Here is a 27,571-nt window from a genome sequence, read left to right as displayed (position 1 = left end):
CGCTTGCCGCGTGTTTCGGGAAAAATTCGCTTGTTCTTGTTGGAGATTGATGTTGGTTTGGGCGTGTTTTTACGTTAAACTACGTACAGTTTTTTATGTAGCTGTTATTATCGAAATTTATTTGTTATAAAGTAAGTATACCATGCTAAATTTTAATGTTCTGATCATGTTGGGTTGGCTGTAGGCTAGCCTAGTCATATTTTACACCCTACGGTACACTTTCCAGTGTGTCTCTACCTATTAGCTTAACCGTACGCCAACTATCAGACGCACACTTGGGTTCGGTTTTTATTAGATTAAATAGCGTACTTCAGGTGAAATAATGCGCATTTTATAAATACAGTGAGACCTCATTAATCCGGACCACTTCGTTTCGTCAAAAAATGTCGGTTTAGCGTGGTATCCGGATTATCGGAAAGTAAAAAATCAATCAATCTTGCAAATGCAGTACCGTGTTAAAAATGCAGTATGCACCTTACTCCAATTCTAAGTACCGAGTTTCTGGCTGGACAGCAACTAAAATAAAATTATATTTTTTGTATGATCCGACCCAGTGTCGAACCCCAGAACCACCATATTAAAGACGAATGCTCTAAGCCAGAAGTGACGAACATGCGGCCGCAAATCGGTTTGACAACCGCTCTTGCATGGCGAAGCATTCCGGCGGGACCAGCAGTCTTGAACTTTCTTTGACCTGTTTCAAATCTTTGCGCAATGCGATATCAAAATCTGATAGCACGATTGAGTTGCAGCAGTATGTCTTCAATAGACTGTCGCTCTCAACCGATGTACTGTACGTATTTTTTTGCGACCGCGGAAGCGTTGTTTGTTACTGTTGATGAACAACGCAACGTTATTATGAACAACGAACAACGTTGATGAACAACGCAGACCGCAACGTTATTATGCGTAGATAATCGGCTATTGTTTCGTCAATTAACTACATACTGTATTAGAACAATCGTGAATCATTTTCGCTTAACTGTTAATAATCCGGTTTATCGGATTTTATTGCTATTCATTTAGCACATTTGTTCCAAAACTTTTGTGTCGGAGTCGGACAGCGGAGTTTCCGGATTAAAGGGGTAAAATGCATAGGAAGAAATCCGTTCCCGGCAGTTTTGTGTCAGATAGCGGGGATTCCGGTTCATCGGGGTCCGGATTGACGAGGTCTCACTGTATAGATAAATGTTTTCCTGACTACAGGGTTTGGGACGACAGGCACACTCAATAACGCACCTAGTCACTCAATATACTTTTCATGAGCTCCAGTGGCGCGCTTAAGGTGCGTTATTTTGCACTTAATTACTTTGACAGGACTTCTGTGCACTCAATTTTCAACTGATTTAAAGTTTAAATAAGTTAATAACTGTGTAATTGTGCACTTCTATTGCACCTGAGCTTTTTTGTGCACCGCACTTATCATTTTTGGTTGTTTGGTGCACCCAAGATCTTGCTAAAAACGGCCAAACTCTGCAGCAGTAACATGGATAAGCAGAACAAAGTCTGTATGGAAAGCGTTGTACAACGTAACCATAGCTATCTGGTGCACGAAGTAGTTTAAAAAATCCGTCAAAAACACATCATTAATTTCCAAACAATGACATCTGGTGCAGACCATTCAGAAAATAGCTTTGTGCGGTGCATTTACAATTGACATTCCATATTGGAAGCAAAGCCAATGGCTTTTAATTGATTCCATTTATTACAATAGGAATTAGTTGTAGTGGAAAATAATTTAAAATTGATACTGGCAGAAAAAATAGACCCTAATTTTTTCGGGTCTAGTTTAAAAGTGCACAACCAGATGATGTCACAATTTGAGTAGCTGGGGTCAAAGCTTGGTACACAAAGGCATCTAGTAACAAATATTATATTTGGCATCTTTTTCTAAAAGCACCATGAAAATTGCACAGAAGTGAAACATAACGCTCGCCAAAAGTTTAAGAAGCGAGCTTGGTAAGAGGAGGAGAACAAACCACTCTCCTCACAGAGAATGTGTTGCACGTTGCAAGTTTCAAAATGCATTATGTGGTGCATTATATGCCGGGTCTGCCCTGTAAGAAGCAAACCAGATCTTTTGAGACGAGTAGACGTAATTGACTTTTTTCTTACCGGAATTTTTAACCCGTATGTGAGTTATTATGATTATAATGCATTTCCAGACAAGTTTCTAAAATAAGAATCTCCAAAGGGACGGATATGTGCTGAAATAGATGTTTATTATATAATATTTAAATACTCTGTGAATAATTTGGGCTTTAAGGTACAAAGTTAGTTTTTCAAAATAAACTTGGTTCTTACATTGGCATGTTTAGAAACAGGTAAGTGATGATGAAAAAATTCAAAAGAAATTTAGATTTGATATGTTTTATGATATTGCTTGCCGAAGTTAGGGGCGCACTCTAACTTTTCGTCACAAAGCGAATCCCATGCACCAAGTTTCAAGATAGATATATTTGCGATTAAGCAGTTGTCACAGTTCCTCTAAATATTACATTTAAATGACACAACAAACACAGTTGTTGAATAGCTACTCGATTTGATAAAGCTCCGAATTATTTTTGAGAGTGGTTCGGGGCTTCAGCTTTCATCTTAGCTTGTTCCACAACAGGACACCTTGCCAAAATCTCACAGATAGCACCCATGCAAATATATTTCTAACAATATGCCATTTTTTATTTAAGTCAGGTTGTAGGGTTTCCTACAATATCTGGTTTATCTGCTTAGTTAATCTAGTTGAAGTGTGGGAAAATATGGGAAACACTGCTCATTTAAAATGTTCTAAACAATATCAGTGTTACAAGACAAATATTACTACAGAAGAATGTAGTATTTCTGAATTCGACACATCTGGGAGTTTACATAAATTTGCTGAATTAGGTAAACTACAAACAGATGATAGCACGTGGGCAAGCACATTCACACAATTAAAATGAGTTTATGCACCGTATGAAACATAAAAACACGCTCATTCACGTAATCAATTTGCGTTTATTACAAACTGGCAAAATTAAATCGCGTTCATTGCTTGAGTTCGTGTCAATACTTATGCTTATGCTCACATTCACACATAAGTTATGACAAAATGTCCGATTATACAAACAAGTCAAAATTAGCTTGTCGGTGATGGAAAGAGAGGTGCCGAAGTAATCGAGTTGTTGAATTATATGAAGTTGTACTAAAGAACTTAAAGATCTATGTAATTCTGCCGGGATCGAAAAAAACTATTACGAATTAAGCAAACTGACAATTAAACGGAGCCACATTAGAAAATTGTATAATATATGGCGTAGAATTGGTTTGATGAATGAACTCGCTTGGTACGACAAATGCACAAAAATTAATTGTACAATATTAATTATTATTATTTTTGACATTATTGACTTTCCATGATTTAAAGAAATAATATGACGGCATTATCTTGATGTTTTGTAACATCATATTGTTAAGTTATTAGATCAGTTAACACCCATTAAACGTAACTTTTGTTAACTGCACACTAACCAAGCAACAGCTATTAAAACATCATAGTAACTATCTCTGCTTTTAAATCAACATGCGTATACACAAACATACCAGTAAATGTATATTGGATAGCATTAAAAAACCTTGATTTTTGCTCACGCACTTATTTTTTTGTAATAAGACTTTGGGTTGAGTTGTCTTGAAAAAATGTTTTTTACTGCTCTGTTTGATTCCAGATTTTATTTTCACTTTCATGAGTGGGCTTGGACTGTGCAGCCATTATGTTAATTTCAGCTTAATCTTGAGGTGCTTGTGATGTGAAGCTGCTATGTTGGACCAGTTGCCCTCAACTGCAGCTTGAGGGCCGCTGCAGCTATCTCTTGCTTAAAAGTGATATAATTAATAAGTCACTTGCAAAAAATATCAGAACCATATCAAGTTTCATTAACAGAAGACTAATCTGTATCTAAAATTGCACTAAATTTGTTTTTATGGTTGTAAACATTCATCTACGACAGCAGCAGGGAGCGATAAGTGAACATTTGGTTTGTGTGGGCAATAAATAAACTTTAATTGGAGATGTGGTATCATATGATTATTATTGTTGTGACAAGAGAGTGTGCTTCTGTCTATGTAGTTTGATCGTGGCTGACATGGCTCAACCACTTTTCATGAGAAAATGACGTACAAGTCATCTTACTATATTTTGTGAATCTGGTTTTGAGATTTTTCTTGGATTTAAGGATTTGTAACGTTGCATTCGGAAATGTGTGATGTTCTAAATTACGTACTGTGCCGTTCTGGGGTTGATCAGTTATGATACAACAATTAAGTTTATGTCTTTTGAGTTGAAATGTAAAACTAGTTCCATGAGGTTTAATTTGTATTGCATTTGCTGTATCGTTAGTGTTGTGTGATAAGACTTAAACACCTCCTCCCCGATCTTGAAAAATATGAAGTACTTCTACTCGAGGTGCTGTTAAAGGCAACTTTTATTTTGTATAATTTATAGCTGCTGTATATACATTCTGTAACATTATAAATGTTATTTTACACTTGTAATTGTTACAAAATTATGCTGTTCCAGCAGTAGAATAAGTGTTGGTGAGTGCAGGTGCAAAGTGGAAGTTTCTTCATAAAGGAGAGAGGAGCATTGTGAGGTGAACAAAAGATTTCTTTCATCTTGAGCTAAAATAAACTTAAATCTCTTGCTATGCTGTTTCATCAAATAGAAGCTTCCTTTTATGAAGCAAAACATCAAATGCAGATGTGTCCCAGCAAAGGAAATAAATATTATACTGGCTAAACTGTAACCAATTGTATTTATTGCAAATCATAAGAGATTAGCTTTTTGGCTGGAAGTAAGATAAAATTCTGTTGCCTTCAGTTCAATAATGATCAAAATTTAGTATTTTTACTTTCTAGGTCATTTAATTGTGGCGCAGCTGTCACATAAGGATTGTGTTTATGTGGTGACCTAGTTAAAATTGTCCAGTGCATATTATTCCATTGCCCTTATTCACTTCCTTATTTTTAGGTCTTACTGATGAGACTGGTAACTAAGCAACAGGATTCGGTTCAGCAACATAATGACGTAAGTCTGGCAATATCATTTATATATTTATCTATATTGAGTTTTATGATGTATGTTATGATTTTGTACATGTTATATACACATAACAGCAACATGCTCTTGGGTGTAAAATTGTTAGTAGGCCTATAGATACAAAACTCAATATTGGGTTTTCATATTGGGTTTTCATATAACTGCTACTACTACGTTAATTGCAATGTTAAGCTAATATTGAAAACAGATAATTGTGTTATTAAATTTGTCTTGGCATCCCATTGGAGTTGTGTCATTTATACTGCTTGTGTTTTGTGGTGGATGCAATTGTATGAATCCTCAAATTCATAGCATCATGAACACAGCACAATGCAAACCTGAATGACTGACCACATGGCAAGGAATACAATTACATTGAATCACTGATCACAACATTTACATGTCCATAAATTTTGAAGCAATGCTTTGTTCTCATGCCACTACCTTGGTGCTTTGTTCGCCTTCATTGGCCAGCATACTAAATGACGTTGTTTGACCAGGGAATGGTTTAGGGTTGTCACATGATATTTGTTCTTAAATCTGTGTGGCAGCTGGTTCAACTGAATTCTGTAGCTTTAAGTCCTGACTACATTCAGTTTCATTTAATGGCCGTGGTATGATTTTCTGATTAACAGAGCTGTACATTTTCCCTTTATACTTTGAGCACATTCATATGTAAGCTTCCTAAACATGAAGCTGAAGTTTTACTTGTCTTGTTTAAAAACTTACTTTCATGTTCAATAAGAACATTTAGGTACATGAAACCCATGACACATCATATACTTTTCAATAATTTAATCGCATGCATTGTTATAGAACCATATATGTGTGTCTGTCTTATAAGTACTGGTGTTAGCACAATGCCTCTCTTGTGCATTGGTTCGTTTATGTTGAGGCATTAATTTTAACGGCATAGTTTAATCAATAATGCCATACACTTCCAGGTGTTGGTGCTTGCCACAAACATCATATTTGGAAATAATGAGTCGGAGGGATCAGGCTTTGTTATTGTGGTTTTTCTTATTTGGATGATGTCAGGAGTATAATCTATACAAAACCAGTCATGGTTGTTCTATGACTTATATATGCTTTATGTCAAGGGTCGGCAACCTACGGCCCGCGGGCCGGATCTGGCCCGCCATGCGAAATCGTGCTGCCCAAGACATATTAATTAGTTATCACAAGAATACGGCCTGCCGTTTCTTATTGAATTCCAAACTGCAGTGTTAGCACTGTTTGAAAAAATTGTGATATTGTTACGCCATAAGTACGTCGTACTAGTCTATTGTTACAACATAAAACTGGTGCGAAGGCGGTAGACTAGTATCTCGTACTAAGTACGAGATTGTCTGTAGAGTAGACTAGACTAGTCGTTATAGATACAAAGAGAGATGCACACGGGCTTTAACCTAAACTTTTTTATAATGCTGTGTTGTTGAAGTGTGAATACATATATTTTGCTCTTTTTGTGATTGGTATGATTGAGATTGCAGCAATGTAGCCTAATATACTGAAGTGAGTATTAATGAAAATTCCGGCCCGCCAAAGAGTTGTACACTCGACATTTGGCCCGTGACTAGCAAAAGGTTGCCGACCCCTGCTTATGTGAAGCATTTAACTGAAAGTTTGGGCTTTGCAGATCAATTTTCGAATGTTGTTTAAATGCTTTCATATGAGCAGTTATCAGTATATTACCACCACTACACGATATGGCTTCGAATACACTCTGCTGGTTTTCCCTGCATGATCACCTCACCCACATTGTTGGTCAATTGACCATTTCAATGCTATCTTTATATGCACGTAGACCGGACAGGTGATTTAATGATGTCATTGGTCAGATTGTTTGCCTTCAAGTAAGATTTTGCATTGTTGTGCCGCTTTCTTTTATCTAGTTATATTGTTTCCAGTCATTAGACTCATTAATAATTAATTGAATGGGGTGTACATGGTCAGGCTTTGATACCGACTACAACAAGCCCGAATGGATTAGTAACATGCTAATGACGTCTCTCTCACATATGTGGACGATTTTATGTCACTATGAGCTTTCAGCAACGAAATAACCATCCCGGGGGTAATAATCATTAAGTTGCTGATTATCTCCATACGTGTCCCTTATTACCACTCGCCATATGTTGCCATGGCATCGGCGACGTGGAGTGTGCGCATGCGCCGCAAATGTGTTGAGTGTGCCCGCGTGCGTTTGGTTGCTCGTGCAGAGTTTAGTGGAATCATTCCTCTACAGGCTTGACAGCTTTGCTTAGTAGGTCGAAAACTGGCAATAAATTGTTGTCGAGGAGAAATAATTCCGTTCCGCCGTGACTTTGAGGGTCTTGGAGCGACGCATACTGGCGGCCTACACCCGCACAGCTGGTGGTGAAATAATGGCTGCTCTGATGCAACTTTGAATGAATGTCGCGTAACCAACGTCTTCTGTGACGTAACAGAGTCTCGAAGCACGTGGCTCAGCGCTTTCTCCTCGGCAATACCGGGCCATTGTTCTTTCCTTCTGCTCGCGTAGTGGTTTTCATTCAGCAACCGTCGAAGTAGGTGAGTGTTGAAAGTTTGGAGTCTAAAACGGCCTTGTTTATTGAGAAATCTACATTTTTGTTCAAGAATTATCCGATACCGAAGCTTCCCCTCTAGTTGCTTCTTTAAATGGTTTCAGCGTTTCCTGCTCATTTTACTGCTTTCTTTTGCTGAATTCTAGTTTTCTGCGCTTCCTTTGTAATCCTGACCCTACTGCCGACGCACTCGTGTTTCCTATAAGCCCATATAAGCCCGGCATATAGACATGTGCCGGTTTGGAACACCGACACATGTCGGCAGGCATCAACACGTGTTGTTCCACCGTCATAGCTGTATAATTACTACCTGCATACCGAGCAAGAATACTTCGAAGATGTCTACGGTTTATTTTGGCCACTCTCCCATATTCTGCAGTTCATTGCACAATCCCGCCATTTCGCTTCCAACTTGGCAACTGTTTTATTCTTGCTCGCATGCTGATGACGTGTTAAGCTACCATTGGCAGCTTCATTCACAAATGGTGGAAAGGCGTCACAATAGCTTATGACAATGTCTGCTGTGACGTGATAAGTCAGTTTTCGTCCACTTTTCATGTTGATCTACAGTTCTACACGAAATTGTGTTTTCTCTCTCTGAGTATTTCGTAAGTGTTACATCATGCCTTATTACGTCACAACCACTGCTTATGATATTGTGTACGTCACAAAGATAGTTTGCTGGGATTATCACTGAAGTTTTGAGATAATTGCTTTACAGACATACAACTCTAACGTTAATTATTAATATCACAGTGCCGCTTCTTCGACGCAGTTCAGTGAAGTTTGTTCAATTATACACTTCACTTCGTCATAATCGTGCCATTAACATCGGACAATAGCCTATTGCGTAACACTTAAATAAAAGGACACTGGATACGACGACCAATCAACACCAATCTATCGTCGCAGACGAGTTATGGAGGTGAAATTCTGATTTGTTTGATTTGCGAATAAGAGCAGACGTTTGTGAGTTGTCAGGTTTCAGGCGCTGTTGCCAGAACACGTGCGAGGTGTAGTCAGAGACTGGCTGAGCTGTTTCGCTGAAAACAGCTATTTATTTATGGTGCCTGTCACTAGGCATGATGTCGAGTTGTTAATTAAATATGCATATCGCATCCCGCTCTTCTCAGAAAAGCCACCTTTAAGGACTTAATGGTTGGGCGTGTGGTGTAGCTTAATAGCTTTAGCAAAAAGCAATGATGGTTCAATTGGAACTCGGATAGTTCAGAGCTTGAAGGCTGTGAACAGCAGTGATTAGTAGCTCGGTTAATTTGAATGTTTAAACTTCGGAATAAATGCGACAGTAGTGGCAGTGTGGTGTATATCATCGCGTATTGGCTTCCTGCTAAGCAAACAAAGTTATAGTCATGTGTGTGTAATATAATAACCTACCTGCACACGTCGAGTGCCACACTTGTGAAAACGACGATTTTAAAAATTCTTTGCCGATATTATTGGTACAGCAAACCTGACCGCTTTGTCTATAAACTAATGCGTTCACGTCATAAAAAGCAGGAATAAAAATATCCAGTTGTGAGCATATTAGACAATTTGTTTGGTTGTATTTAACGCAGTGTCGAATGTCGAGCCTATCATAGTTGGACGTTCATGGCTTCAGTTTCTAGTTTAATTGTTCGTTTGTTTTTGAAAGCAGAGTTTGTTGGATGATGTAACTCGATAACCATTAGAGACGAGGACGGTGGAACCGGATTTATTATTTCACTCGTTCGCTTTCTTCGTGTAACGAGTGCCCCGTTGTTAAGCTGGTATTGTTAAGAGTGTAAGGCGACGCTATATCACCAACAGTACGTCTGTGAGCTAGTCTTGTGCGAAGGCAACCTGACGTACTATTTTAATATACTTTTTACTGGGTTTGGCAGGAACGACTTTGCTATTTGTTTAAGTGAACTTAAGCCTGTCGTGTGGAGCATTGTTGACTGCGCGGTATGACTGGGTGGTAGAGGCCGCGAGCTTTGCGTGCTGGCAACTTTCAAGAAGCGGTTTACTCATTAACCGGCCTTTGGAGTAACTTTGCGCTGTCATCGAGCAGCATGTCAATGACGCTGCGACCTCTGTCTGTCGATTCAAGCGAGCAGAGTTCCAGCGTTATCACCAAGTCGCCCAGTCGCTGTATATCTGGTGAGGAGTGTACAGCTGCTAGTTTTATCGCTTCGGGCAGCGACGAAATGAGGCAAGTTCTTGAAGGTGAAGATTTAGTCGATGTGAGTGGTGCTGTTGGAAAGAATGAACGTTCTCTGAGCTGCGACATAACTGCTGGAGATATAAATCAAATTGAGCCAACTTGTGAGACTTCCAGGGACGGCTTCACTTGCCACGATGGCTGTAAAGCTCCGTCGTGGGCCACTGATAGTTCTTGCAGCAGCAGTTCGTCCAATGCCGCGGACAGTACAGGATTAACTGACAGCGGGATAGCAGAGCCGCAGACAACCGACACTAGCTGCGCGTGCAACCCTGCTGACGCGATGCCAACCAGTTCCTTTGGATTTAACCCAAAACTGGGCTTACTACGCTCCGGTGACCATAGAATGTCTTCGATACGACAGCACATATCTCTTAACATGACCGGGACTTGTAGTTCGGTCAGCAACTGCCCAACGTCTACATTGACCGTCTTCAACATCCCAAGCCAGGTTATGAAAAGCCCCGCCCTGTCCATGGCGGATATATCGATCGTTGTCCCTGACAACATGACGTCATGTTTGGCAGAAAACAAAATTGTCGACGATTTATTGAATGACGAAACCAGTTTTCTATATTCGGTCAATGAATGCGCCACCGTACCCGATGACAGTAGTCCTGGTGATGTCAAGTTTGTTAGTGACGTCACAATGCCACAATTGGCTGACGCAATAAGACATGAAGTGAGTTCTGAACGTTCTGGAGTTAAAGACGCACCAAGCGATCGAGTTATACCTCAGCTGAGTGGTCAATCTGACCAGAGTATTGTCCATTTCAATAATGACGTCACAATTAGAGAGTCGCCTTGCCCTGCAGATCAAAGAGTGACGTCGAAAGACGAAGAAAAAACGAGCGAACAGAGACTTCTAATTTCGAGGGATGACGCCCGCAGCGAGTCGGGAGAAAGCGACGAGTGGCATTGTGTGGTCACCAGTCGCAGCAAGCAGAGACGAAAGCAGCTGAAACGATCGCAGCCAGGACAGAGCCACAGCCGCGCGAACAAGGCAGTCCAGCCAAGAAGAGGGCCCGAGAGAGGCCAGTCTTTCCAGCAAACCGCCTCAGCGGCTCGTTCCAGACCCGGCACAGTCCGATCGAGACATTCGCCGACATCTGCGGCCATGAAGTCGGCCAACGGTGAAAGTGCGTCGGTGAAAACGGAGGCACCGAGAAGCGCCCAGCAAGTGGCTTCAGCCTGGTCTCTGCCCATCACACCGCAAGTAAGAAACTCTAGTGACGTATCATACGAGTAGGGTCGTGAGGTTGCAGTGCAGCAGCGAGTGTCTTATTGCAACGCGCCTGTCACAGACGAGTGGTGACGGACTCGTGCGTTGCTTATTCTCACGCGTCTGATGCGCCATGTGTTGATTACAAAGATTGAGGTCGTCGGTTTTACGAAACATAGATACGTTTGAGTTTGATTTGGAAGTTTAGCGATTTCACAGAAAGCTTTGTTTACTGTGCTAATGCTGAAAGTGGCGCCTTTAAGTTTGGGTTAAAAATTACCATAAATCATCCGTGTTGTAAAGAATTTCAACTTGAAGTAGAGAAGAGTTGTCATCGATTAAAGTGGTGAAAGATTTGTTCAGTAATATTTAATGGCACAAGCACGTGTGCTGGTGAAACCCTCGGTCTGCATTAAGCAGCAGTTACCGGTAATGGACTTGGCTTGTGCTCACAGCTGAGACAAAGCTCAGTGAGCTGTAGGTTAGCATCTGCACCAGCACAAAGACATCAACTGTAAGTTAAAGTGAGGTTAATTAACGCAACATATTCCTGTTACGTGCTCATGTACCTTCACGTTGCTCTGTTTTTTCTCTTGTTCCATTCATTCTTACTTCAAACACTAGCGTCATGTACATGTTGTGACGTTATAATTGCCACCAATTATGTCATAATACGCTTTTAACGACACACTTTGGCAATGAATGGCATAACCACTAAATACTAGGGAAAAGATTTTGCAATTTATCTTCGACTTTAAGTCAACATATTATTAGTCTTATTTCGAAGGATTGTGGGAAACACACGGCCATGTGCTTGGCTTGGCACACATCACACAGGGGGATCGTGACATCACAGACGGGGATTATGACATCACAAATTAAGGAGAGAAAGAACTCTCACAAAGGATGGTTAATAGGTCAATAGGCCGCAAACAATAGGATTAATTTTCGGCGCCACCACAGAAGCAATTAACTCGCGCACAATGCGGTGTTAGCTGCGGTTGCAATGGAGGTCAGTGGAAGTCTGTGGCTACAGCGATGTCCGCTCACTTCACATTCTTTATAGCACAGGTTGGTGCTCGTGCAAAAAGCTGATCTCATCAAACTGGATTTTGACAAAATAATGAGTGCTTAGATAATATTTACAAAAATACGTCGCAAATTCGACGTGCAGCGTCGCACTATAGGGGGAGGTTGTGATGTCACAGAAGAAACACTGTGATACCTGACGACAACGCGTGTGATTGAGACGCGGGAATTGGCGCTGGCATCTTCCCCATGCTTTGTGTGTAATGAGAAGTTGAGTGCAAATAATAACCAGTAGGTGGAGATTAAGGTAACAACGGAAACATACAGAGTGACTTGTTATAGTTCAATTTAGAACGTTACGTTGGAGCGCATTCCTATCTAGATGAAAGCCATAAGATTATTTTAAACGCAACAATATCCTGTTGGCATTTAGAAATGTGTTAGACTATTTGTGATTATCCATTCGTTGGTCAGCTTGCTGCCAGGACTTGGGCTTAGCCGCTGGTGATAGGTTTTATTTCTATGTCTTTGCAAATGTTTATGATGGAAGAGATGAATAATTGAATAGGCTTTGGATTACTTTCAAGCTGTTGCTACATGGTGGTAGCTCTTTGTTACTTACGCAATTGGTTTTCAGACGTTTTGTATGCTTTGGTAATTTCAGATTAAAGTCATTCAAAGCTTGAATTCTCATTAAAAGTTTATTTGTTTTGATTTTACGATAATCATTTTTGGTACCATTTAAGCCTGAAATCGTGATAGTGATAGTTTTCTCACAAAGCAATTCGATTTGCTGCTTCAGAAGCCTCCTACTGACTGCTTCAAATTTATTCTTCGTAGTTTATTTACACTTCAACATATTCATTGTGTTTATTTTCACACAGATTGAATCAGTGAGTGCGTCCACACAATCAACACTGGAAATAAATTCTTTCGTTTCTCTTTCACCACTTGGGGCGCCCAGTGCAGGTAATGACCCCTCGATTACAAAGTTGTACAATTGTGCCTTCTGCTTGTTACCCAGAGAAATTTTTGCAGATTTGAACGGCATAATGAACACAAAGGTGACTGCAGGTGCTGCTGTGGACAATGGTACGACAACTCGTCACTTTAATCTCAATTGTGAACAATAGGATGTTTATTAAATGATCTTGTTTAGTTGCAAAGAATGATGTGCACCGAGGACCTATGGACGGGGGTGAAAGGAACGAGGTGGTTCAGCCCATTGTTATGTTGCCCAAACTGGAAGGCAAGGATCTGCTGAAACAAGTGCAGTACCAGCTGGAATATTACTTTTCAACGTACTGTGCTCTATCTATGAAACATTCACAATTGAGTTCATGCACAAACGCTGACCTGTTCTCACCCGTTGACCTCTTACTTTGCAGTGAGAACTTGTCACAAGATCCCTATCTCATATCACAGATGGACAGCGAGCAATATGTCCCTATATGCACCATTGCAAATTTTAATGCGATTAAAAAGCTTACATCCGACATAAATCTTGTGGTGGAGGCATTGAAAGGTGAATTATGTCTCGAAGCTTTAGTCTTCTTTTAGTCGCACTGTCTTAAACAAATTTTCTTCGACAGCATCAACGCTGGTTCATGTTGACGAAAAAGGCGAACGTGTTCGCCCAATCAAAACGAGATGCGTCGTCATATTAAGAGACATTCCTGAAGGCACTCCACTCGAGGTGTGCAAAGTTACCAGTCGTCCATGTACGAAGATTTTCTTCAAACTAATCGTGATTTTTTTTCGATTCATTCAGAGGATTGGAGAATTATTCTCTGGTCCGGGTTGCCCAAAACTCATGTCGTGCAAGCATGCCGCTGGGACAAGCTGGTACACTACATTTGACAGTGAAGAGGACGCCCAGGCTGCATATTGCTATCTCCGAGAGAACCAGGTCACGTTTCAAGGCCACCTTGTCCAGGTAATATTGTCACGTCTTCAATCAACGTGTGGCTGCTATCTTAAGGTAGAACGATACCCACAGTGTGTCAATTCGCTCAGACTCTTTGTATATGTTTCCAGGCTCGAATGAAATCCACGACCCATCGCGTGACCACATTCAGCTCTCAACATGCCAGCAACAGAGCAGCACAGGAGCAAGGAGCTCCTCTTCCATCAGCTCAACAACAGCAGGTATTGAAGCAGCTGGAGAGTCTCCCTCCTGTTGATCCCTGCACGATTGTTCCCACAAATAACTTGCTATTGTGATATAACAACTGCTTTTCAGGTCACATCCCCCCCAATCGACTACATCCCTCCCCCCCAGTCCTTTGTGTTGTGCGCCCAACCCGCTTTTCCATCTGGGGGTCACGTGGTAGTGTCCCACGCACCCCCGCCTCCCTTTATCACCCGCTTTGAGCCCCCATCACCCGGCGTCGTACCCACAAGTGGTCAGCAACCTAGCCCACCTGTAGCATTGAGTGCACAGTTCAGTCCATTTGTTGTGGCTCCGTGGCAACCAAATATCTATGCAGCAGATGTCAACGTTATGGTAAGATTTCTATGGTTGTCTTTCTACTAATTTGTGCGTTTTCATGCTTGAATGTTCGAGTTGATGGTGCCGGATAACTTGTGAATAAACTGACTGTTCCTTTTTATTTCAGGGGACTTTCCAGCAACAAAATTTCAAGCCAAGTCAATCGTCGCAACCAAGCGCAATGAATGCCACAAAATCTCCTCCCTACTCGGCTGGACACAGGTAACTTAACCTCCTGCTATGACCTCATAAATGAAATTTGTTAGGTGATGGTGATGTAATTCTAATTCATTTCTAGGTTCACTGATTTCCATAAAGGTGTCAGTCAACGGTTAGTATTTAACATTATTGGCATGAAACTGAGTATTCTTTGTCACATGATTTGATGTCTATGGAAAGATAGCCCGGTTGTAAAACAATGACATTTAAATTTATACTTAATGGATGTAATTTTTTGTCAGATCTTTCAATCAAAGAAAGTCAACATCAGGAGCCCAACATAACAACCCGTCCACACAGGTTAACCCCACTGCAGCTCGATATGTGCTCACTAGCGACCCCAACCCACCCAGCCTTGCCCCAGATGGCTTCCACCAGCCCCAGCATTTCATCCAAACCGACCACAGAGTTGCTCAGAGTAAGTTAAAATATCCTCCTTGTGATGTCAGCGTTAGTAGCTGCTGCGAAAATTCTTCAACAGTTCCGTGGAGATTGTATTACGCTTTCTACCTATTATATGATGTCTTTTGACAGTGAGTGGAGCTGGGGCTCATCCTTCCCACTATCTGCCAGCCGTGCAGGCCCCTTTCGTCACCCCAAATGCAAACGAGCCCCACCTCACCATGATGGTGCCCCCGCAACCCCTCAGTGCACACAGGAGGGGGCAGGTGCTGCATCATGTGCAGCATCGACCCTCAAACAACTATCACCACCAGGTGAGCAATGCTCCCATCATCACAGACAACTCTGTTATCGCTTTTAAAATCTCTTTTCGGGTTTTTAGAAATAATTAAATTGGAAAGTTGCTTTTATCCTACGGAAACCTTGTACTGTGTCCCGTCATTCCTGTTGGTATCAGATTTACAAGTTTTTTGTTTTAAGAATTACGTGTCGGCCCAGAATGGAAATCGTGGCAATCGGGTCAACCCCAGAACCTCAGGCAACCAGACTGAGATCAGTCCTCGGTTTTTGAACAAAGGTTAGGATCCATATTTTGATCAATGCAAGTTCAAAGTTTTTTATCCACGTGATGTACACTGCATGGCGCAACCGAGGCAAAGGGAGTAACATCCAGTTTGTATTTTGCAGCGATGAACCAACAATCCTACGGCGGCTATGGTCACCATGGCGCTTATTCAAGTAACCGACCAATAGCATCAAATGACGTGCACCACGATCGTCACTTCCAACATCACAGCAAAGCAGGAGGAGGCCACAGTGACCAGGTATCAATTTGCTTGTCGCGTCGGTTAGAACTGTTCGTTTGTAATCAACCTGTGACGTCTTGTAGCCGAGCTATTGCGATAATTTCTTGAGGCGAGCCTGCCCTGAAATTGCTGAATTATTGTGACATAAAAATCCTACAACGATCTTGTTACCCTTAAAAAATTGAAACTCATTTTCGCAGAGGTCACGTGGTTCAACACCGTATGGCGACAAGGAGTATGGAGAGAGTACTGGCTTAAGTATGTCGTAACATTCATTAAAATATAATACTTTTGGTTCAATAGATGTTAGAATGAGAAATACAGGACACTCTGTTCATTTGATGTTTATGTTGGTTGATTGAGAAATATTTTCAACTAAAACCATTGCTTCTGTGAACTTGTAACTTACTTGTACGCAGATGATGCTGCGGACTATAATAATAATTATTCGAAACGGCCCATTGGTAGGACGCCCTCAAATGGCCCGGCATCAAATGGTTCCGACGTCAACGAACAAAGGTAAGTTGAATTTGGCGAAATAGCCTTCCCCAGGCAAACTTTGAGTCAAGCAAGTCAAACTTTTTCTGCAGAAACTACCAGAGCGGTTTGGATCGCAGGAACTCAAGACAGAGACGCGGTCGAAGAGAAGACGAGAAGAATACGGTTTGTTCCGATCACTCGAGAGGATGACATGTGCTCCGGACCACTCACAATCTTCTTTCATTTTCTACAGCCAGCTCCTCATCCATCAGTGGGCAATACTCCCTTCAACCTTGAGAGCAACTCCTTTCCTCCACTTCCCGGATCATCGGAGAATCCTCAGCCCGGTAAGGATGTCCAGGATGAAGACGCAGATGAGCAGAAGAGCAACATCCGCACAAAGGTATCAATATGATCTTATTCTGGAAGTCGCAAATGTGAATTAGCTCTGTGTGGTGTTTTGACGACTTCATCTGTTAACAGGCACCAACCCCCGAGAGCTCTGCTCCTCCACAAAAGACATATTCGGAGGTTTCAATTTCCTCCAAGCCCGCTCCTCCCCAACCTGCCCCACCTAAGCTAAGCACGGATGGTGGAAAGCCGACGCGCGTTAAGAACGACACAAACGAAGTCCTTGCATCGAAACCTGTCAAAGGTAATTTGTACGTTTGTTCTTCTACACATTGTGGTCTCTCATGAGCTAACAGAGCCCACTGTTGCAGGTAAATCAAGTCACCACTCGTCTGCACAAGCGTCATCGAAGTCTCACTCCAAGCAGAGTCCGCTTGATAAACCTGATCCAGCTAAATCCGCTTTGAATTCTTCAAAACCCCAGCAGTCTGCAGTCCACACTGTGCACCCAAAGAAGCCCCAGCGCCCAACTGGTCACCGAGAAGGCCCCAAAGGCAACCAACCCAGCTCAAAATTGGTGGAGTCCGAGAGAAAAGCTCCTGCTCAAGATGACAAAGATTTGGAGATATCCTGCAAGGTCCGTCCTCATGCTGCCAGAATATTTATTTCTCTCAACTTCACATTTAACTTCTCTTGCTTTGAAGGTGCCTGATGACGTCAAGACAGAAAATGACGAAGGGGAATCGGTCACATCGTCATCACCAACCCCAGGTGGGGCTTGCTTCTAATCTCTGAATGCTTTCATATTTCTACTTCTGTGAAACTGACGTTTGTTTGTTCCATAGACGGCAGACGACTGACCTACGCCGAGATGCTCCGCAAGAAAGCTCAGTCCGACGCGGCCAAGTCTGACTCTGGTGACGACAGCAGATCATCTGACGAAACTCGCGATCCTTCTGAAGGGAAATCCCCGGATGATGATAGTCCGGAAGCGAAGAACAAGACTCCAGAAGTGGTTGAGGAAGCCCCAGTGTCGCAAAAGCGTCCGGAGGGGATGACGAACGGATACTCGCGACGCGGCGACTTCGAACACAGACGCGGCAACTACCGTTACCATAGAGACAGGAATGACGGGCACGAACATCGCCGATACGACCATCGAGATTGGGGATACGGAGGGGGCAGGGGCAATGGACCGCGGGATTTTCGGGGAAGGGGTGGATATAGACCTCGCCGGGGAAACTTTAACCGTTACTATGGAAACAGCGGGGGTCGTCCCGTCCCTAATGGATCAATGGGAGGGGAAAGATGATAGCGGCTTACGTGCCCCGAGCACGGTTCTGTCTTTGCTAATTCTGTTTTCCCTTGACCCGGACATCGGTGATTCCCCTCCTCGGACGAATTACGTCATCGGAAACAAGCTTTCGTTTTAGTTTGATTATGTTCTCACAGTGGCTCCCGGTACAACACTGTGTTGTCACAGCGAACTACGCGCCGCTACTTCAATATGCTACTATGTTTATTTAAAAATTTTTTGTTTTCTTTGCCCGACTACGGGGTAGCTTCCGGTTGGGTGCTTATGACATCATAATGACAAGGTGCTGGCTTTTGATTGATGCGTCACCTCTGTATACGATGACGTCACACCTATTGTTACACACGGTTGCCAGGGCAACCTAGTTTAAACTGTGGCTGATTTTCCCAACAAACCTTTCAAAATATTTAAAAAAAAAAGAAAAAAATTTTCAGCGAAGTCGCGGTAGTTTAATTTCACATGTGCCGAATATGACGTCATGAACATGTGGTTTTTTGTATTATTATTTCGTCACAATTATGTGTATCCTTCAACCTGACTCGCTGAATGTCAACCACCCCCCTATGCAAGTACGTCACACGCGTACTGTTATGTCATAACTGCAGGGGCTGTTTTTGCACAGAACTATTTTGGACCCGATATGAGTCGAGTCTGGCTCGTTAGGATCCATTGTCACCCCGTTTCGGATATTTCTGTGTTTTCGTCTTCGTGTGTCTATGACGTCATTTCCAGTGTTTTCTTTGCAAATGAACGTTTTTGTTCCCGGCAATAATTTCAGTGATTTCAACGTCAGTTTAATGCGGTAACAAAACAAACACTGTTGGACTCATTTTGGCAGTTTCGGAATAAATTTCACAACAATAACATCGCGTCTGTTCATCGGTATCAATGAGGTCAGGAAGCGTAGTCACTGAGCGCAAATAAAACGTCATCAACGCTCACGTTGAGTCGAATCCTTGCGTAGATGTCGTGGCGCCCCATCTCCAGCAGAACAACTCTGGATGCGGCAAGTTGGTTGCAGACCTACACACGTGGTAAAAATTGGTGATCTGCCGCTCAATTGACTACGCCCATGGGTGCAATGCTGTTGTGGTTACCAAGCCACCTACCTTGATTAGTGACGTCACATTGGGCGGGGGAAGCCCTTCGAGTTTGGCCAGAGCCACGTGATGCTGGAGAACCAATCCGACGGTGGCTTCCTCCAGGCCGGATCTCCTGAACTCGGCGACGACTGACCGGAGGAAGATCTTCTCATGGGTCGAACTGTGTCTGTAACGGCGTGATGTCAAGTTCATGTTTAAAGTGCGAGGTTTGAGGTCAGTGAGGTTTGCTTCACGAAGCAGTCGTGCGCTCACCTGATCAACTTGACCATGGGCGAGGCGAACATCTCCTGCAGACTCGTGTGGACGTGCTCGATCGAGGCGGACGCCTTCGTGCTCCTAGATGTGAAAGAGCAAGTCAGTAAACACTCCATCGCGACCTCATCACCGGCTCTCACCTTTTGTCCTTCTCAGCAATCTCAATCGCTCTTCTGCAAACATCCAGACATCTTCTCGCATCCCCAGACACTGCTGCAACCTTCCTCGCCACCAGTTGGACGGCGTCGGCATCAAATGCCTCCAGTCCCCTCAACCTGGTTGTGATGATCTCTTGCAGCTGAGGGAGGAAATGTCACAACTGCAATTTTGTTTATTTCATCGACTATAAGCGGCGCCAAGTGTTATTAATAAACTTAAGGCAGCGGCAAACTCCGTGATCCACCGAAGTCAGCTCATGCACTCCGCTGTCGAAGGTAGGCCGGAAAAAAATTAATTTGAATCAAAAAATGGCGATGGGTAAAGTTTTCAGTTTGTTGTGTGAGGCTAAGGCCATAAAACTGACCCTACAAATAATTGCGAGCCAGAGAAAATGGTCGATAAATTCAAACAACCGCAGTGCGTGGCAACTCCAACCTGCTTGAAGGTGTAAGGAAGAAATGAGAGTCTGGTGAGGCCGAGTCTACTCGACACTCGGTTCATCATCAATCGCTCCGGGAGGTCCATCGTGTTGGCAATGGCAACCACAATCAGTCGAGCGTGACGATGCGATGGCCAATCAAAGATGTGGTACATCACGTCCTGCAAAATAAGAATGCTAAACATGAAAATCACATAATCGGAGTTTCACATTGGGTGATTCACCTGTTTCTTGGTCCACAAGAGATCAAGTTCATCGACCACAAGTAAGGTCGTCTTCTTTCCCCTCTGGTTGAAATGTTTGGTGAGAAGCTGCGCTGCGTGGTCGGCAGTCGCCTTCGTGCCAGTCAGTTGCTGTAAACGAACGTCCGTCACTAAGTGCATTGTTACATCACAAAATCAACTCGCCTTACCTTTAGTATGCTGACGTAAGCCTGATGCGGTTCTGTAAGTCTCATGCCGTTTATTTCAACATAATCGAATGCTTCGAGGCCGTCGTCATCAACCGCGCGTTGTAGGGAGGAGAGAACCTCCGTCATGGTCGCTGTTTTCCCGGTCCCAGGCACCCCGCTGATGTACATGCACCTAGGGTCAGGTTCTCGGTTAGAAATCGCCATTATTGGGTTCGGGGGGCGTCACGTCACACGTCATTTACCCTCCGGTCCCCGAGCTTATCTTGCCCTCAATGAAGGAGTAGATCGTTTGGAATTCATTCTCTCGGCAAGGCAGGGCATCGGGCACCGCTGATACGTGGAGGTTTTCCCGCGCTTTTTCAAATCTGGTTGATGCCGCCTTTAGGGGAGTTTTCCGAGGTTGGATGTGCGGGGAGCGCTTCTGTGAAACAACCAGGTTGTGGCCTGAGCCATTCATTTAAATTAAAGCGACAAGATCGCTAAGTTGCGGTCACCTTCCGTGTTTTAGTTACAAACGATGTGACGTCATTTCTTTGGCGGAGTTGTCGCGCTTTTGACGTCATGTTTTTTCCCCTTTTTGGCCTTTTGGCCAATCTTTCGTCTAACAAAAAATTTAAAGTCATTTCGCTGTGACGTCATCACTGGCTCTGTCCCGATGGTACCTGATTCTTCATCAGTGACATCATCACCAGTATCATCCTCGCTGGTGACGTCATCGCTACTTTCGCTCACTGCATCAATATCATTTAGGTCATCGGATAGGTCATCAGAGTCATAATCGGATAATTTTACAGTCTGTTGAATTTTCAATGGAAGCACTGGAGAGAAAGAACGATTAGTTACGAACCATCCTTTTACAGTGAGTTGTGAGAAAATTCAAACTTACCCAATTTTTTATCCGACAAACGCGATGATCTCCGAACCATGTCTGGAGGTTGGTTTTCTTTGCCAGGCAGGGGAGTTGCAAGATTCATTTTTCTCATCGTTACAACTAAAGTCTTCTTGGAAAGAACATTCAACGACCTCTTGTCAACCCTCAGCGGAGCAACTTCTTTAACTTCATCAGATCCCATCATCGTTGGAAGCTGAGGTTTCTGAAATCATGACAAAATTATGAGTATTTTCAAAATATATTCGCCGACAAAATAGCGTACCTCCAGCTCGTTCTCTTCATCACTAGATGTCGCTGCATCTAAAAATAGTTATATTTCTATGCGATCAACACGTTGACATGTTTAAAGATTGTATCAACTGCCCGATATAATCATACCTGAGTCATTATCGTTATGTAAGATGTCCATGGCAGCGGAACTAACGTCAAACATTCCTACACTTGAAGCTGATACTGGTGATGTCATTGTCGTCTTGACGACATAATCAGATTTCTTCGAAACTGAACAAGAACATCATCAGTTAACGATGGAATAGATGAATGTAATAAACAATTTCTTTTACTTTTGTTGCCATGACAATGCGTTTCTTTCTTTTCTGGTGGTGGCGCCGGTGAGCCAGATCGATCTTCTTTGATATTCTTGAAGCGTTTTCCATTAAACGATTTTCCACAAAAATAGAATCTTTCTGTCTTTTCATCTGTGACATCACCAATTAATTCAGGGTTGAAAGCATAAAATCTTAAAGACAACTTAAACAACTTTTCTGACCATTTTGTTGCATTGGTGTGTTGCTTATGTGACATTTGTTGATGATGGTTTCTGCGTCAACATCCATTTCTGCTTTCGCTGTGCATAGAAATACCTGCAGATGAACATAAATCATCCATAGAAATCTGTTACATATAGTTCCAAGCATCTGTGGAAAGCACAAGAGTTATTTTGTTACCTCATTTGGCAACAACTGCTTTGGAAGTTTTGATTTTGGAATCTCAGTTGCTTTGAAATACCAGGACACAATTGCACTCATGTCGCTTGACTTCGGTCCTAAACAAGAAGCGATGATAAAGCAAAGCCATGAATGATGTATTTTAAGTTAAACACAACGTCAAAATGTGCTTTACATACCACTCGCATACATCGCTTCCACCCTGGCAATATAGAAGTCATTATCACCATCTTCACTGGCGATATGCACTCCATCACCAACTGAAACTTTTAAATGTGCAGACGTGTCCAAGTTGGTCAACACGATGGTACGATATAATCTAAACACATCCCACATAAAATAAAGTCCTAAAGTCCAGTAAATTTTACGTCACAATTTGTATTGAACTTAAGTGTTGGCCTAAATTAGCAAAAATTTTTGGGTTTCTCAGTCTTATGTACCAGCACCTGAGACTTTTCGAGTCGGTGTTTATGAGAGACTTAAACTTCTTTATTTCATGTGAGTTGGTTATTTCTGAACTTTTCTCCCAGCTGTATACAACGTCACTCTCCTGCAACAGGTCAATGCCATGAAGGAAATGTAACAAACCAAGACACCAGATAATCTTATCATGTTATTTCACTTCACCTCGTCAAAAGCAGCAGGTTGATTTTTTTGCGCCGCAGTCTCTTTCTTCACTTGTTCTAAGAATAAACATAAACTTGAATTAAGTGAACAGATTTCACTTACCATACACCAGCTCATGTTAATGACCTCAAATACCAGGTTGGTCAAATAATAGATTAGTTATGTTCGAACCAAAATGACTGGGCTTCATTATAACTAAAGCAAACATAACCCGAGCCTACCTTTATTGCGGGATGACTTTCTAACTTTACTCATGATCTCGCAGAATTTCCTGAAAGTTTCAACGTAAAGCGGCACAAACAACACAAAATTATTCCTCAGTTAAGTTCTTCTACAGGTACCAAGTTATAAATAGTGACACCACAACTGCTTTACCCCACATACAGACATCTTCTAACACCAGCCAACACACGTTTTGGGGCTGTTTCTAACAACAAAATGACTTTCGATAAAGGGACTCCCCCACAAAGCCTTTTCGAATAAAAGTTAGACTTCAAATCGTAATAGATGGCAAAAAATTAAAGAGAAGCAACTTTAACGTTTTTTTGTTTTAATAATACTTGACCAATTTTGCTTTTTTACTTCTTTGAAGAGGTTTTCGGTCAGAAAAAGTTTATGCCATTTCCAAAAATACGATAGCACAGCCTAGAGAAGTGTTTAAAAGTTGCCACAATTTGGTAGGTTGGAGTTTCCAGCTATGGCTGTGGCCAACACGTTTCCCGTCAAACTAAATGTAGTTCGATAGATGGCTGTGACTAAAACACTCCCAATAACTGACGTGTGCTAAATGGTTGTGAATTAGAGCAGTGTTTACTTTGGTGTGACGCCCATTTAAATTGCTTTTTGTAATCGATCGCTTCCCGTCAAATTTAATAATAAACACTTTAAAAATACCTATGAGAGAAACGATTATGTCGTCACACAGGCAAGATACGGTACAAAAGACTCGAAATACGCTTTCGACTTCAATTGTGATGGGTTCTCATGACTCTAGTAGTTAATAAGGACGCCATTTACAATGGGCTTCAACAAGACAAAAGGCGTGACCGAGTTTCTTTCTCTCTCCCAGCAAAGAGATCATAACACGCTTGACTGGGCGTTCCAATAAGCAATGTTACAAGCGAGTCTGTATTAAGGGTTTGTTATTACAATTGCGATCGACTGGGTCAGCTTATATTATTTATCTGAGGTCAGCGGTCGGTCTAAGTCTGATGTTTTTACAAGAATGAGTTCTTGTTTAAGACTCGATTAATTCATAAGTTTGTCGGAGACCAAGTTGTGTGGGTCATCAGCGCACAAGCGGTCACCAAGCAATTCGAGTAGTGGAAAACTTTGTTAAAATGACGGAAGTGCCAGTACAAAGTCAAAGTGACGTCATAGAAGAGTCACTCGAACAGGAGGCAAATGGACAGGTCAGGATATGCTGTGTTTATGCGACCTTAACCGCGTCTTTGCGCCAACTGAGTCGTCTTTTTGCAGATGGAAGGTCATTCAAGTTCAGCTTCTACCCACGCAAGATACATGCAGGCCGCACAAGAAGCTCGGATGTGGAAGAGCAGGTGGGAAGGGTTTGACCCCATTTAAACTCTTCCTCAATCAAAATACGATTTACGACGTAAGTGTTACAGATACATGACGTCAGCAAGTGATAAAGCGAAACAACTCCGTGAAATTGAGTCGAGTTTAATGGTTTTGGAAGCGAGGTTAAAAGCTGAACGAGATGAGATTGAAAGAAGATTCGAGAAACAAGCGAAGGCGATGAAGGAGCAAAAACGAAAAATAGGTTTTTGAACACATTTGCTTTCCACGAGAAGTTATAGATGCTGCTAAGATTTCACGTTTGTTTTATCATTGTTCAAACGAATTATCTTTAAAGCTACTTGTCATTTTCAGCGAAACTCGCGACGGCAAACCGTAAACTTTTGTCAGGATTGATGGCGTTAAGGTGAGCATAGTTACGTAACAAAGGCTGTTTGTTTATTCTCCTAAAATTTACTTTCTTGCCACAAGCAAGAATGGTCGTTAATAAGAAACGAGCCCAACAGTTGTTAATGATTAAAAGTTTACTTAAAACTTGAATTAAGTGTTACTCACGCCGGGAAGGCGAACCGTCCTTATGCAAACAGGTAACAGGTTTGCTTTGCGACACAAATCAAGTAAAGTTGTACAATGCCCACATCGAAATCATACAAATGTGCTTAATGTGATCGCCTTCGGAGCTAACTTGGTTCATTATATTTAGCCAACAATCACCGACTACCGATGAAACCAAATTGGAGACTTCAGAAGATCATGAAGAATCTGAACCAATCAGCAATCAATCATCTGATAACCGACCAATCAGGAAGGACCTTGAAAATAATCAAAACAAAAATTTACTCGATCAAGAGAGGTCACGTGCCCACAGATCAAAAAGCTTACCCCTAAATCGCTACTTACGTCATAATAAAAACGCGACAACTTGCTAGCGACATGAAATGGATATGAATTAGTGTTAATATTCTTCTATGGTTTTTGTTTTGTATTTATTTCATTTTTTCGATGCGATATCTTAATTGTTCTGTCGAATATTCCTTTTTTGTTTAACCAAAATATTTCCGAAATGTTATTTTATCTTTTGCTAAAACCTGTTGGACGATGTTGTCCTTGAAAATTGTCTTTAAAGTGTTTCAAAACTTTTCCAGTGTTTTGGTTTCAAGCATAGATTTTATTATATTGATTGTTGCGTGCTGCATCTCTATGACATCGTTAGCTGCATTAATTTTCATTAAAACTTGAATATTTCCAACCTTTCCGCTGCTTAAAAGATCACAACAGTTGTTATTTAAAATATATTTTTGAAATAAACGACAACTTTGCTGTCTTAGACTCTTAGTAGCACGCATGGTGATGGTGCGCTGATAACTTTATCCCCGTACGTTCACAGCCATCCGAGTTGAAAGCTGTACAACCTGTCTTTTGGTTTTCCGTCATATTCAGTCCTAGCTTATGTTTGCTATTCTGCGCTACTGAAATTGAACGCAACTTATTTTTTTGACCAGTTATTTCGAAAAACACGAATTTTTGATCCATAGACTTAAACATGCAATTAGACAACCAATAAACCAAACGTCTCACCATCGGGTTAGGCTATTTACTAAACTAACCTGCAGGTATCTTAAAACCTAATAATAAGTTGACCAATACGAGCTCTCAGCTAGTCACCATCTTGAACGTAGGACAAAACCAGTCATTTATCTTAGAATATCCGGCAAATCAAAAGATCTGCAAACCCGCATGCCCTCCTGCAATATCCCACGTGACAATCTCGTGAAAACTGAGAATTTCTAAACAATCATGAATACGTTTATAGCTTCAGGTTACAACTAGTAATGTATTTAGGGTTTTATCATCGAAACAAGTATATTTTGTAAAAGAGAGCCAGCATTCACATAAATTGAAGATGTATTTTCTTTTACTGGCTGTGACTAATTCAACGGAAAAAATCTTAGGCGTTCAAAGTTACTCTTGCTATCTTAACATAAATTATGTAATATAAGCTTAGTGACCTCAATTTATTGTCTAATTTAGATGTAACTTCAATAAAACCCAAAAAAGCTAAATCAGCTTTTGCATAAAAAATCTTGTAATCCAACCGCCAATCTTTAAATGGGCTCTTTATCGCTTTTTGTTGAGACTTGGATATCTATGTTCAATACTTTTGATTGGATTGCAGCTGATACAATATTTGCACTTGCTTGCTACAACCAGGGCTTTGGAGCAGGCATAAATATTAAATTGCTCCAGCTCCAGCTCCGGAGCCCTCTTTTATTATAAATTAGCTCCAGCTCCGGGGCTCATTAAAACCACTGCTCCGGCTCCATTACGTCAAAAACTGAGTTTTAAGGATGAACGCTCAATTAGGAATATCTAGCATTTAAAAATAATCACAAACAAAACAACACAATCAATGAACACAAAACATTTATTTCTGCACAAAGAAGCTCAAAAACCATTCGTGCGAAGAAATAATATTGCCTCTGTCAAGTCTTCTTTAATCGAGCATCTTAAATCAGAGTGAATGATGCGCAATGCGGAGAAAAGTCTCTCCACACTCACTTGTGTTGGTGGCAAAGCTGTAACTGAGTACGCCACTTTTTGCAGAATATCTGGGTACATGGAAATTGCATCCATGACAGCCACTTTTGAGGACCTATCAATATTTTCCATATTGGATAATGCATTGGTAACGTCCATTTTATACCTTTGAAGTGCACTTCCATCTGTAGCTTCTGCTGCAATATTGCGACGTTTTGCCTGCCGATCTAGAATTTTTTCAAAGTCCTCATCTTCTGAGGTGGGTGAAAAGTTTGCTGATTCTCCCACGTTGGTTTGATTTCCACCTTGTGACAGATTTTTACCTAATCTCCTTTCTTCATGATCCTTCATAGACAGAGCAATTTCGAGTAAAGTAGCTTTCCCTTTTGAATGTTGCTCATCATTCAATATTACCCTGTACATCGGGTCAACATATACTGCTGCCAACAGAACATCATTGGCGAAAAGCGCCTGCTCACGACGCTCCATGGATGTTCTTAT

General features: G+C 41.7%; 3 protein-coding genes across 7 annotated transcripts; 2 read left to right on the top strand and 1 right to left on the bottom strand.

Annotated features, from left to right (window-relative positions):
• The first annotated feature begins 1,108 nt into the window (after positions 1-1,108).
• On the top strand, positions 1,109-19,023 carry LOC143468902 (uncharacterized). Of its 5 annotated transcripts, XM_076966380.1 has the most exons (24): positions 1,109-4,628; positions 5,006-5,062; positions 12,980-13,064; positions 13,134-13,187; positions 13,255-13,396; positions 13,484-13,620; positions 13,688-13,791; positions 13,867-14,031; positions 14,133-14,243; positions 14,338-14,601; positions 14,714-14,808; positions 14,885-14,917; positions 15,048-15,223; positions 15,340-15,521; positions 15,688-15,784; positions 15,895-16,031; positions 16,214-16,271; positions 16,433-16,532; positions 16,604-16,676; positions 16,747-16,896; positions 16,977-17,148; positions 17,216-17,481; positions 17,549-17,615; positions 17,690-19,023. In XM_076966380.1, exons 2-24 carry the CDS (start codon positions 5,015-5,017, stop codon positions 18,154-18,156), a joined length of 3,183 nt encoding a protein of 1,060 aa, XP_076822495.1. In that variant the 5' UTR covers positions 1,109-4,628; positions 5,006-5,014; the 3' UTR covers positions 18,157-19,023. The 5 variants fall into 5 exon arrangements, with proteins under 5 accessions (XP_076822495.1, XP_076822493.1, XP_076822492.1 ...); XM_076966377.1 differs by lacking the exons at positions 1,109-4,628; positions 5,006-5,062 and adding an exon at positions 9,297-11,060; XM_076966381.1 differs by lacking the exons at positions 1,109-4,628; positions 5,006-5,062 and adding an exon at positions 11,827-12,402.
• On the bottom strand, positions 18,932-23,835 carry LOC143468903 (origin recognition complex subunit 1-like). Its single transcript, XM_076966382.1, has 20 exons — positions 23,215-23,835; positions 22,994-23,049; positions 22,813-22,916; positions 22,546-22,685; positions 22,367-22,464; positions 22,189-22,282; positions 21,983-22,117; positions 21,798-21,920; positions 21,682-21,719; positions 21,414-21,621; positions 21,190-21,345; positions 21,022-21,128; positions 20,770-20,948; positions 20,528-20,699; positions 20,340-20,468; positions 20,112-20,276; positions 19,658-19,815; positions 19,515-19,598; positions 19,269-19,428; positions 18,932-19,182 (listed from the first exon to the last, which is right to left on the bottom strand). The coding sequence occupies exons 1-20, from the start codon at positions 23,246-23,248 to the stop codon at positions 19,054-19,056; spliced, it is 2,469 nt and encodes an 822-aa protein (XP_076822497.1). The 5' UTR covers positions 23,249-23,835; the 3' UTR covers positions 18,932-19,053.
• A 241-nt stretch (positions 23,836-24,076) lies between these two features.
• LOC143468905 (uncharacterized) lies at positions 24,077-26,909 on the top strand. Its single transcript, XM_076966384.1, has 5 exons — positions 24,077-24,405; positions 24,473-24,552; positions 24,622-24,776; positions 24,887-24,938; positions 25,236-26,909. The coding sequence occupies exons 1-5, from the start codon at positions 24,334-24,336 to the stop codon at positions 25,459-25,461; spliced, it is 585 nt and encodes a 194-aa protein (XP_076822499.1). The 5' UTR covers positions 24,077-24,333; the 3' UTR covers positions 25,462-26,909.
• Positions 26,910-27,571: the final 662 nt, after the last annotated feature.

The sequence above is a fragment of the Clavelina lepadiformis genome, chromosome 8 (assembly GCF_947623445.1).
Source record: "Clavelina lepadiformis chromosome 8, kaClaLepa1.1, whole genome shotgun sequence".
NCBI classification, from domain to species: domain Eukaryota; kingdom Metazoa; phylum Chordata; class Ascidiacea; order Aplousobranchia; family Clavelinidae; genus Clavelina; species Clavelina lepadiformis.
This window is presented reverse-complemented; position numbering and strand designations above follow the sequence as displayed.